Source organism: Chrysochloris asiatica, unplaced genomic scaffold (assembly GCF_000296735.1).
Source record: "Chrysochloris asiatica unplaced genomic scaffold, ChrAsi1.0 scaffold00119, whole genome shotgun sequence".
Taxonomy (NCBI): domain Eukaryota; kingdom Metazoa; phylum Chordata; class Mammalia; order Afrosoricida; family Chrysochloridae; genus Chrysochloris; species Chrysochloris asiatica.
This window is the reverse complement of record NW_006408637.1, coordinates 1,830,191-1,843,010: the sequence shown is the minus strand read 5'-3', so window position 1 is coordinate 1,843,010 and position 12,820 is coordinate 1,830,191. Positions and strand designations below refer to the sequence as shown.

The following is a 12,820-nucleotide window of genomic DNA, read 5'->3' as shown; positions in this document are numbered from 1 at the left end:
GGTTGATGATGCATGGAGGGGATTGGAAACACAGCAATGAGATGATATACGATGGAATGAATATAAAACTAAAGTTCTCTCATGTAAAATATCATATAATTCACAATAAAACATGGAAACAACAACAACACCAAAACAAAAATGGGGCACAGGGGAGAGTAAAATAACAACAGAAACTAGAATATGTTGGTCTGAAAAAAACAAAACAACTAAGATATGATAATTTAGAATAAAAATGATATCTAAAGAAAAAAACAAAAAAACACAGAGGGAATAGAAGCAAATACTGTTGAATGGCGATGCATGGAGAGGACAGTAATCATTGCAATGAAACGAAATGAGATAGGATGAGTGCAAAACTGATGTTCTCCCATGTAAAGTATCACTCAATTCACAATAAAAGCATTTTAAAAAAATGCAGCCCAGTAAGCTCCCACGTACCTTCTTGGCTAATCTTCTTATATTAAACCAAACCAAAACCACTGACATTGAGTTGGTTCCAATTCACAGTAATTCTTTATAGGTTTTACTAGGCTGTAAATCTTTATAGGAGAAGACTGTCTCATCTTTCTTCCTCAGAGCAACTGGTGGGTTCGAACTGCCCTACACACAACCAGCAGAGCTACCAGGTATCCTGTTCTTATGTTTGTTGTTGTTAAGTGCCACTGATTTGGTTCCTACTCATAGAGACCCTGTACAGATTTTCACCTGCTTGTTTATGAGCTGTTTATAACCACCCACTTTGAGGTTAGCAGTCCAGTGCTTATCCAATAGCAATATACTAAGATTCCATTCTTATATTTGTTGTGATTGTTAAGAGCCCTTGAGTTGGTTCCAGCTCAGAGCAACCCTCTACACAACAGAATGAGACACTGCCAAGACTTGTGCCAACCTCACAATTGAGCCCATTGTTGCTGACATTGTGTCAATCCGTCTCTCTGGGGGGTCTTCCTGTTCTTAAAATTCGCTGATTAATATTTATTTCTGAAGTGTGTCACACTAGTTTGCTTAATAGAACTATATAAAAATGTAGCCCGAAAAAATCCCATGTACCTTCTCAGCTAATCTTATATTTAAACCAAACCATACCCACTGCCATTAAGTCCATTCAGATCTGTACCTCCCCATGTAAGGCTATGGCAGATTGTAAATCTTAATTTGAGCAGTCAGATTCATCTTTCTTTCTTGGAGCAGTGAGTGGGTTTGAACTGACACCCTGTGGCTAGCAGCCCAACACCTAACTGAGAAAGTTACCAGATATCCTATTCTTATGTTTGTTGTTGTGGTTGTTCTTGTTAAGTGCCAGTGAGTCGGTTCTGACTCATAATGACCTCATATAGGGTTTCACATATTTCTTTCTGAGCTGTTCATATTCACCACTTTGAAGTTAGCAATCCAGCACTTATCCTACTGTACCACACCAGGAGTCTATCCTTATTTTTGTTGTTGTTAAGTGTTGTTGAATCAATTCCAACTTGGTGTGACTCTATGCGGAACAGAATGAGTTCTGTACCATCCTCAGGATGGTGGTTACGCTTAGGCCCTTTGTTGCTGCCACGGTGTCCATCCATCTTGCTCAGAGTCTTCCTCTTTTTTGCTGACCCTCCATTTCACCTAGCATGTTGTCCTTCTCTAGGGACCGGTCCCTCCTGATAACATGTCCCAAGTATAAAAGATGTAGTCTTCTCATCCTGGCTTCTAAGGATCATTCTGGCTGCATTTCTTCCAACACAGATTTGATTCTGGCTGCACTTTTTTCCAATACAGATTTGTTTGTTCTCCGGAAGTCCATGGTACTTTTAATATTCTTCTCCAACACAATAATTCAAATTCATCAGTTCTTTTATGGTCTTCCTTATTCACTGTCCAACTTTCACATACATATGTTGTTGTTGTTGTTGAGTGCCATCGAGTCGGGTCCGACCCATAGCGACCCTGTACAGGGTTTCCGAGGGTGTAAATCTTTACGGGAGTAGAAAGCCTCATCTTTCTCCCGCGGAGCGGCTGGTAGTTTCGAACCGCTGACCTTAAGGTTCGCAGCCCGATTCGTAACCACTACGCTACCAGAGCTCCTTTCACATACATATGAGGTGACTGAAAATACCATGTGGTTTGATACTCCAAAATAAAGAATAAACTAAGAAAACATCACAGAACAAACTTAAATATATCTTCTATGATAAAAATGTATTGTCTTCAGTTACTGAAGGATAAAACTTATAGAAATAGAATACTCAGCATTACTATTGAGGAGTGCAGTGGTACAATGGTAAGCATTCAGTTAATAACCAAAAAGGTGGCCCTGCAGCATAAAGACCTGGCAATCTGCTTCCCTAAGGATGACAGCCAGGACAACCCTGCAGGACTGTTCTACTCTATTGCATGGGGTTTCTATAAATCAGAATCAACTCAACAGCACACAACAACAACAACATTATTACTATTCGTTTGCTGTTGTTGTTGTATGATGTAGAATCGGTTCTGACTCCTAGTGACCCTGTATATGGATTCTGAGGAACGGCTGTAGGTTTGAACTGTCAACCTTGTGGTTAGCAATTCACAGCATATCCTATAGTACCATACCAGGTCTCCTATTATGAGTTTGGGCACCCATAATAAACCTCTTCTGCTTATGCCAAAATTCAATGTATCCAGCTGAGGAATCTTCCATTATCACACGGAAAAAGTCTTCACTGCAAGAGACAAAACAGCCCAGCACCTCATTAAATACCAGTCCATTTGACCACAATCTATGTTCAAGAAGACAGATCACAGAAAAATTACATGGCTATTTTTAAATATTTAAAGAAAAACAGAACTTCCATCTTCCATTGTATATAATGACTACTTGAAAATAACTTCGTAACATATGTCATGCCATTAAAGCCTATTAATTTCACTGGAAATGAAACATGAGGTAACAAAATGTCCGCACATATAATCAGTAAAATTTCCAACACACATAAAAAAGAAGCAGACTTTATGTACATCGAAAGTAACACTTCCCTTAAACAATATTTTTTATAATGTCTCAAGTAAATGGAGTGGAAACGTTTTTTCTTGCACATATAATGAGGGTAAACATTGCTAGGCTTCTTCAATAATATATCACTTAACAACAGACTTTTATTTCTCCAATCAACAGAGGAAAAAAAAAAAAAATTCCTCTATGCCTCTAAAACAAGCCTGAGATGCAGACCTCAGCTCAAAGAGCAAGTCAAGGAGTTGCTGGGAAAGATATTTCCACTGGCCTTATTTGAAGATGAAGGTCAGTGGTAATGACACAGTCAGTAAGCACAAATTCCAACAAGAGCAAAGTCTCTTATGTACAGCTTATGAAATGTTCGATGACATAGTGAGATGATTATGCTGCCATGATGCTCAGCACAGATGCACTGTTTATATGCAAAATGGACATCTCATGCCAACTAGTTTCAGTTTTGATAATTCAGACATATATCATATTTGGGTACACTAACCACTGAGTCTTGGCACTGAAGGATAAGCAAGGGATTGCTAACCACAAGGTCGATGGTTCAAATTCAACTATTCCTCAGAAACCCTATTCAGAGTCTCTGTGAGTCAGAACTAACATGATGACACTTCAAGACCCACCTCCATCACCACTGCCCTGGTGGTGCAGCGGCTACATGCTCAGCTGATAATTAAAAGGCCAGTAGTTAGAACCCACCAAGTGCTCAGTGGAAGAACTATGTGGTAGTGTGCTTCTGTAAAGACTGACAGGCTTGGAAACCCTATGACACAATTATACTCTGTCTGACAGGTACTGTGAAGCAGAATTAACTCATCAGAACTGAGTTTTGGAAGCAGTGGATATTCCCTTCAAATAAAGAATGAAATCCTATAGTATTGACAATATGTAAGGCACCTTCTTGATTCTGTGTTCATTTAGCTAAATAAGTGATGTCAGGAGTTGAGAGGGCAAGGTTTACTTTTCTAAGTATTTATTCTCAGAACAAGAAACACTCACGCCACATCTGCCCACCCATCAAGCAAAGGTTCTGGTTGCTAAGACTCCTGACATCTGTACTCTCCACCTATATATATATATTCTCTACCAAGATGGTTTCTCCATCTCTGATATGCTGTCCGTGGGTGGAGAGCCGATGACTCCGCCTGAAGTGCTTTATGTAATATACTATGGAAAAACTTAAAACTATTTACATCTAAACAAAGAATGTGGTCTTTCAATTACGTTGATTTCTCCTAAGATTATTATCTTGGCCTTACTGATTTTATTTATTTATTTTTTCTGAGTTTGTATTGTGAATTACATGAGAGAACCTCAGCTTTACACTCATCCTGTCGTATTTTGTTTCATTGCAATGATTATCCTCCCCTCCATGCATCATCAAATAACCAAAGTATACACCCCACAAGCCCACCCCCCCACCAGCTATCAGCACACAGCCCCTCTCCCTCCCTGAGTCCCATGTCTCCAGCCACTCCATCTGTCCACGTCATCATCTCTGTCTCCATGTCTGATGTCACTGCCTCTCTGGGTAGGGTCCCGCTCTCTGTTCTTCTCACTTGATGGTCCCACGGACCTCAGCTCCTGGATTGCCTTACTGATTTTTATGGCACATATAATTTTCTGGTTCTTAATTGCTTTCACACCTAGTCTCTAATATTTTTAATTTTTAGGTTAATTTAACAAGTGTTTATTGACTTCCTACAACGGGCCTGGTATTGTGCTAGTTACCATACTCAATCACTCAATGACATAGGTCACCGTCAGTCAGCTATAAAGTAATAAATGGTTCTGAAAAAACTCAATTGTGTAATATTAGGGCTTGTACTATTCTGAAATTAACTAAATGCCTAGGGTGTTCCCAAGCTAGTAAAATGGCAGAGCTGGGGTTCACACTCTTAGGTAGTCAGCTATGAATCCTGATTCTCTACCATTCTCTTCCTGCTTGGACTGGCACTAGCCATCTGATGGCAGTTTCCTGTTATGACATAAATACCAGTGGGAACAAAACTGGACCATATTCCTCATTACATCTTCCGGGTCCGTGGCAACAATTCAAGGAATCATCGTTAGATGACACTCATCTGAGGAAACTTAACTAGAAGAATGCTGAGGCTGTAGGTCCTCACCTCCACTCCCTGCCTGCCCTTCTCCTTGCTTTCCCATACGCTGAAGGAGGTCAGAAACGTTGTTACTCAGCACACTTCAGGGTGAAGGACAGATAGCAGTAGACAACACTTTCCATTTTTAGGCTCATTGTTAGGTTTTAACCATACATCCTTGAATAATAGCACACAAAATTTGTATCATCATTTTATGATCACTATCATTTGATGTATTCATTGTAAACACCTGTTGAAAATGTTTTTTTTTTCTCTAAATGTCGACATTTTATCTTTCTGACTTGGGTATCTTAAGCTAGAAAGAAGGCTGCTTAAAAGTGGATGGGATTTCCTGGAATTGGATACAAGATATTCTTGGATATTTCAACCAAAGTGTGATTGTTTAACTGGGTTCTAACATCATTTACTGGAGTTATAGTGAAACAGATTACCAAACACATTATTGGTTGCCCAAAGATAGAAAATTTTACTGTTTATTTTTCTTTGCCTATTCTTTTTTTCCTTTCCATCCAGATAGATTTAAATCAAGTGACAGATTATTTCCATACAACTAATTCTGGAAAGAAGCGATTGTTGAGATTTAGGAAATATGCATTGTAAGATTTTAAAGAAAATAGTCAGGACATTATCACTTGATAAAGATGATCACATTCTGTTTGGGAGACACTCTTAATTAATTCCAAGTTTGTAAATGCTACCCTTTGCTATCTATTAAGAGCTGTGGACACTTTTCTCCAATTAATGTTTATACTTAGCCAAAAGTACTGTCCAATTTCACAAAGTACAAGAGTACTCACTTGCTTAGCCTTGGTCTTTGTGATGGTGTCGGAAATTGGTTTCTTTCTCTCCTTTACAGCAGTTTTAGAAAATAATTCCTCAAATTCATGACAATCTATGGATGGTTCTTCAATTTTTTCCCAAATAAGTGAAGGACTGGAATCTCTAAAGTTAAGCAAAAGACCAAAGAAGAACCATCATATTTAACTGAAAGATAACATGATGAGCATAAACAGAAAGGAAGGAATCAGGACAGAGGAGAAAAAAAATTAAAGGAATTTAGGAAAGAAGGAAAGGGGAGAGAAGGGTAGGAAGGTGTAGAGAGAGAGAAGAAAGGATAAAGATGGCAGAGAAAGGAAGGAGGGGAACAAAGGAGGAAAGGAAGGGGCATGGAGATCAACAGGAAAGTAGACTGTATTAAAAAAAAAAAAAAAAAAAAACTCAATGAGAAAGTTAAAATGCCATCAAATACGTAAGGAAGCATTTACCTAGAAATAATTACTTTCAGTCATTATCCAAGTTATAAAGTTACTGTATAAACTTCTTTTTACAAAAACTTTCTCTCAATATGGGCTACTAAGGGAATATAGGCTTGATTTCCAATAATTCCAACTTGAGTCACCAACTATGTGAATTATTTATAGATTAAGATCTATACTTACAAAAAAGCATAGGACTGCTTGTGAAGGTTGGAAATGTAAAGGTAGACGATTTGTAGCAAGGAGGGGAGTGATTAACTTTTCAGTCTGGGAGCAGAGGTCCCTGGGACCATTAAGGGAGAAGAGCAGAGACCGGGACCCTACCCAGAGAAGCAGTGTTGCCTGAGATGGAGGCAGAGATGATGACGTGGAGAGATGGAGCTGTTGGGGACTTTAGACACAGAGAGGGAGAGGGGCTGTGTGCTGATGAGGGAGGAGGGCGCTTGTAGTGTATACCCTCTGGTTGGATGATAATGCATGGAGGGGATTGTAACCATGGCAATGAAACAATATACAATAGGATGAATGTAAAATTAATGTAAACTATCACATAATTCACAATAAAACATTAAAAAAAAAAAGCATCCTACCACATCTCCCTACTACCTCTTACTACCCCACTGTCATTTAATTTATTAGTGACAACAGATATATTTAATAGCATCTAAAAAGAAAAACATATTGAAAAAGTAGATTCATTTAAAAAGAAAACTAGCAATGAAGCAAAAGAATGCCATATATACGGTGGGTAATGACTTGGGAGTACATGTTAAAAAGACTTCATCAGCATGTACATGAGACTGCAATTGCACATTGATTAGGCTACAAAGTAAGAAACCAGAAATAAACATTCATCTTCACTAATATGATTCAATAAAGAAAAATTAAATATAAGAAATGAAAATACACCTAGTAAAATATCCTGTTTCAAAAATCACACTACATCAAGCAAAAAAAAAAAAAAAAAGTCAAATCATGAAAAATACCCTCAGCAAGGCCAGTGTAAAAGTTAAGGTTCTGTGTCAACTGGACTAGACCAGGATGCTCAGGGGGTTGGCAGTTAAGATATAGTCATCCCCCATAATGAGCTCTAATAGAATGGAATCATTTTCACAATGAGCTCATCCACAAACTGTCAAGTCAAATGGAAGGAAGTCTCCTCTAAGATATGGCCTGCAGCATTTTTTAGTTTACAAAGGTAAAGCAAGACACAAGTGATCAGAGACAAAGGGACCTATTACCACCAAAAAAGAGGATTCCGGAATGTAGTGCACCCTTTGGACCGAGATACCTGTATTGTGAAGCTCCTAGATCCATGGAAAAGTTGGCATGAAGACATAAGCATCTCCCAGTAATGCTGAACCTACAGATGCTCAAAAAACAGAGAGAGCTTTCTACAAAATCAGTGCCCTGAATATAGACTTCTAGCCTCCGAAGCTGGGAATTAATAAATTTCTATGCTTTGAAGCCATAGAAAGGGTAGGAAGGTGTAGAGAGAGAAAAGAAAGATTGTAAGATTTCTGTTATAGAGCCACTAGATAACTAAGACAGAATTTGGTACTGGGAGCGGGATGCTGCTCTAACAGATGCCTCAAATGCAGAAACAGATTTTGTATTTGATAGTGAGCAGAGGCTTGAAGAATACTAATCTAGTTAATAGTAAAAGCCTAGATTGACTACAAAATACTGTTAGCGGAATTATGGATGTCCAAGACCATGCTGACTGATTGGAAGAGATCCATATTTGTGCCCATTCTAAACAGAGGTGACCCAATGGAATGCGGAAATCATTGGACAATCTCTTTGATATCTCATGCGAGTAAAGTTTTGCTAAAGGTAATACAGAAATGGCTACAATCATACACTGACCGAGAACTTCCAGAGGTTCAAGCCAGATTCAGAAGGGCTGTGGAATGAGGGATATCACTGCTGATGTCTGATAGATCTTGGCTGAAAGCAGAGAATATCAGAAAGATGTTTACCTGTGCTTTGTTGACTATGCAAAGGCTTTCATTTGTGTGGATCATGACAATCTATGGACAACATTGCGAAGTATGAGTATTCCGAAACACTTAATTGTGCTCATGAGGAATCTGTACCTGGACCAAAAAGCAGCTTTTCGAACAGAACATGGGGACACTGAATGGTTTAAAACTAAAAAAGTGTGCGACACGGTTGTATTCTTTCACTATACTTATTCAACCTGTATGCTGAGCAAATAATCCGAGAAGCTGGCTTGTATGAAGAAAAACATGGCATCAGGATTGGAGGAAGACTCATTAACAACCTGTGATAAGTAGATGGTATACCCTTGCTTGTGGAAAGTGAAGAGGACTTAAAACATTTACTGATGAAGATCAAAGAGCACAGCCTTCGGTATGGATTACATCTCAATGTCAAGAAAACAAAAATCCTCACCACTGGACAACAACATTCTTATCAACGGAGAAAAGATTGAAGTTGTCAAGGACTTTATTCTTCTTGGATCAATTTTCAACACTCATGGAAGCAGCAGTCAAGAAATCAGACGACGTATTTCATTAAGCAAATCTGCTGCACAAAACCTTTTTAAAGTGTTGAAGAACAAAGATGTCAGCTTGAGGACTAAGGTGTGCCTGACCCAAGCTATGGTATTTTCAATAATCTCATATGCATGCAAAAGCTGGACAGTGAATAAGGAAGACAGTAGAAGAATTGATTCTTTTGAGTTATGGTGTTGGAGGAGAATATTGAAAGTGTCATGAGCTGCCAAAAGAACCAATAGATCTGTTTTGGAAGAAGTGCAGCCAGAGTGCTCCTTAGAGGTCAAGATGGCCAAACTTCATCTCTCATACTTCGGATGTATAGGAGAGACAAGTCGCTGGAGAAGGATATCATGTTTGGTAAGGTGGAAGGTCAGAGAAAAAGAGGAAGACCCCTAATGAGACAGATTGGCCAGGTGGCAGCATCGATGGACTCAAGCGTGGTAACAGTAGTGAGGGTGGCCCAGGATTGTGCAGTGTTTCATTCTGCTGTGCATTAGGTCGCTATAGGTCAGTACCGACTTGGTGGTACCTAACAACAATAACAAAGACCATGCTGATGAGGGCTTAGAAGAAAGTGAGGAGAGTTGTAACAACAGTAATGGTATAGACAGTGAGAAGCAGCAGCAGAGAAACTATAGCAGCAGAACTAGGAGACCAACACGAGACGGCATGGGCATCAACCATAAAGTAAGAGAGCTGAGCACCATCTTGCAGGAAGTTTTCCTGCATACAGTCTTCCTGCAGTCTGCAGGAGGTTTTCCTATAGACTGGGGTGCATCTAGGCACATGTCTGAGGAGTTAGGCTCTCTGACCTAAGGAGCTAGATAGACATCTGAGCACCTTCAGGCCAAGGCTTACTAGTGGAGTTGGGTGCTTTGGGTTCTTATCAGCAGAGCTTTGTAACACTTGCTCTAATAGAATCGAGAGCACGCTGGCCTCTTACAGAGACCAAGGAACCAGAAAGCAGAAGCTGAACAGAAAAGGAGCATGAGCCTGGTGTAGCACTGTGGGTTAATGCCCCGGAACGCAAGGTCAGTTTGAACTGCAAGGTCAGTGGTTCAAGCTCACCAGTCGCTCCTCAGAAATTCAATACCGGTTGCTATGAGTCGGGACTAACTGAACAGCACTTAACAACAATAACAACAACAGTGGGAAGCAAAGATGTCTCCGTTTTAAAAAGTAGGACGTTGACATCTGAGTTCCCAAAGGGTGAATGTATTACCTCTGAGGTTTCTAAGGATGAGTCCTCAGTTTCCGATGTTTTAAAGAGTTCGATTTTCACCGACTAGGTTCTGGAATGTGGGACTGCCATTAAGATGGGACTACCAACCAAAGTTAAGGAGGTAAAGAGCCAGGCTCAAGGAGACTGAAGTTTGGCACCTGTCAGGGCCTTGGGAGTGGGGGTCATCATTAAGTTGGACTAGGAAAAGGGGGCAGCTAAAGCCCGGGGAGCAGAGTAGCTATTCCACCTGGCCTGGAAGGCAGAGTTGTTGGGCCTCTACCAAGAACTCAGATAGCATGGCCAGCACCAAAATTAGGGACATTGTCTAGATAGATGGTCTCAGAGAACACAGGATGATTTTTAACCCTAAATTGTTAACCTAAATTGCTAAAGTTTAACCCTAAATTGCTCCATTGGATTTTAAACTTCCTTGGTGCCCATTCTCCCATCTTTCCCTCCCATTGCTTCCATTTGTAATAGTAATGTCGACCTTATACCTGTTTTGCAAGTATCTGAAAGCAGATTACTTATATTCTAGATTCACAAATGAATAGAAATTTTTGTCCCAGGTTGGAACTTTGACTTGGCAGGTTTTTGGATAATATAATGAGATTAGTGCATTTTCAGAGATACACTTGTTAGTTGTACCATGTTAGGTGTGAATATAACCTCATACTTTTCTATACTTAGAGATTATGCATCATTTAAGAAGACATATACAGGTGCCAAGTTGGAAAAAGGTGAACTGTGATAGTTAAGGCTTTCTGTCAACTTGACTGGGCCAGGATTTTCAGTGGTTTGATAGTTAAGACATAGAAATCCCCTATAATGGGATCTAGTAAAATATATTTATCTCTATAAAAAGGTCTGCTATGAGCAGCCTGTCAACTGAAAGCAGGTTTCCTATAAGGAAAGTGGCCTACAGCATCTTTTATTTTACAATGATAAAGGAGACAGAAGTGATCATAGAAAGAGGGACATACTGCCACCAAGAAAGAAAGTCTAGGAATGGAGCGCAAACTGAACTTGGGTCCAGGCACGTTGAAACTCCTAGATCCGAGACACATGGGGATCTCCAAGGAATGCTGAACCTACAGTTGCTGAAAGCAGACAAGGATCCTTCTACAAAACTAGCAGCCTGGATTCAAACTTCTAGCCTCCTAAACTGTGAGTAAGTATGTTTCTGTTTGTTAAAGCCATCCCCTTGTGGGATCTCTATTATAGCAGCACTTCATAACGAAGAGAGCCAATAAATAAGACTTAAAAGTGTCTGTTTTTCTTCCCATGCTCCTATTCCACAATCCCGTATCCTAGCATGGTCTTTGTGGCCAGGAATGTGAGCTACGGACTATGCCTAGTGATTAAGGAAACACCAGTAGACCTGGTGAGAAGGATTCCTTTACACTGCTCATTCACAACTAACATTCCATTGTACCACTAACCATCTATGAACGGTACCAGAAAATTCTCAAGTCCAAATGAATTCACACATAAGTGAATGTGTGTGTGTATGATTATGAGTATATTCTGAGACACGTATTTCTGTAGAAATGTTATTGCAATCAAAAAGGAATGGTGAAACGTCATGTTGTTGTTGTTGTTGTTGTTATGTACCGTAAGTCAGTTCCGACTCATAGCAACCCTGTATAGGGTTTCCAAAGAGCAGCTGGTGGGTTAGAACCACCAACTTTGTGGTTTAAATCAACCTTGCAGTCCCATGTTTATCCTACAGTGCAACAATGATGTAAAAACCATCAAGAAAGAAAGTTTGCTCGAAGATTTAATTTACATTCATAAGCTGTGTGCCATAAATGGAAAAATAAATAGTGATAGAAAAGAACGACTCTTCATATGGAAAATAGCTGAATCCTGATGTGGTATTGTAGAACAAGCACTGGACTGCTAACCACAGGTCAGCAGTTCAAACCCACCAGCTGCTCCTTGGAAACCCCATACAGGACCGCTGTTAGAACTGATTTGACAGCACTTAACAACAACTACTTATCTGCCTTTCTTCAATTTCTACAGTGCATACAGATGGCCCTATGGATTCAGGTATTGAGTACTCAGCCTCTGAAATGAGGGTAGGGGAGCATGTTTACCAATGAAAATATAGTCTTCTATCTTTAAAAGATAGATCAGTAAAGTGCATTTTGTGCATAGATACATACATGCCATTTGTTTTATTCCTTTGATCCTTCTAGTGGAGGCAAAGGCCAGGCTTTGAAATAGCAAATTGCTTCAATAAATGTTGATATAAAATCTAAAGACTTTAAATTTTAAAGTCACTTAACAAGACACTAAATTGTCATTTTCTCTGAAAGTAGATGGGAAAATACTGCACTGGGAATGACAAGATGCTCATGTGACCATTCACTTGGACAGGCCTTACCTTTTACTATGCAGTTGGATTCTTGTCCAGTAAAGAGGTTTCATTGGCCGACAGGGCTCTATTGGCTGCTTCCTGCTAACTTTGTCTTGACTGGTCCCTAATCCAAATAAACCAGCTGGCAATGGAGGAGGAAGGAATCCACACGCTTGGGGGATTAGTAAAGTGCTGCTGCCAGCTTGTGGTGGGAGTAGGGACCCTGATCCAAGAGGCAGCGGTGGTGGTGGGGGTGGAGGGACTCCTGTCCCGGGTGGAGGAGGAGCTGGAGCAGGTGGAATCCCCATACCAGGCAAAGGAGGAGGAGGAGGAGGAG

The 12,820-nt window shown here is 39.9% G+C and overlaps 1 protein-coding gene across 1 annotated transcript in view; it reads right to left on the bottom strand.

Moving 5' to 3' along the window:
- The window catches only part of FMN2 (formin 2), a 655,381-nt gene that overhangs the window by 414,866 nt on the left and 227,695 nt on the right, over positions 1 to 12,820 (bottom strand). Inside the window, exons 6-7 of the mRNA XM_006868578.1 lie at positions 12,511 to 12,818; positions 5,913 to 6,057 (exon numbers count right to left, since the gene is read on the bottom strand). Coding sequence (XP_006868640.1) covers positions 5,913 to 6,057; positions 12,511 to 12,818 — 453 coding nt within the window. The remainder of the gene's footprint in view (positions 1 to 5,912; positions 6,058 to 12,510; positions 12,819 to 12,820) is intronic.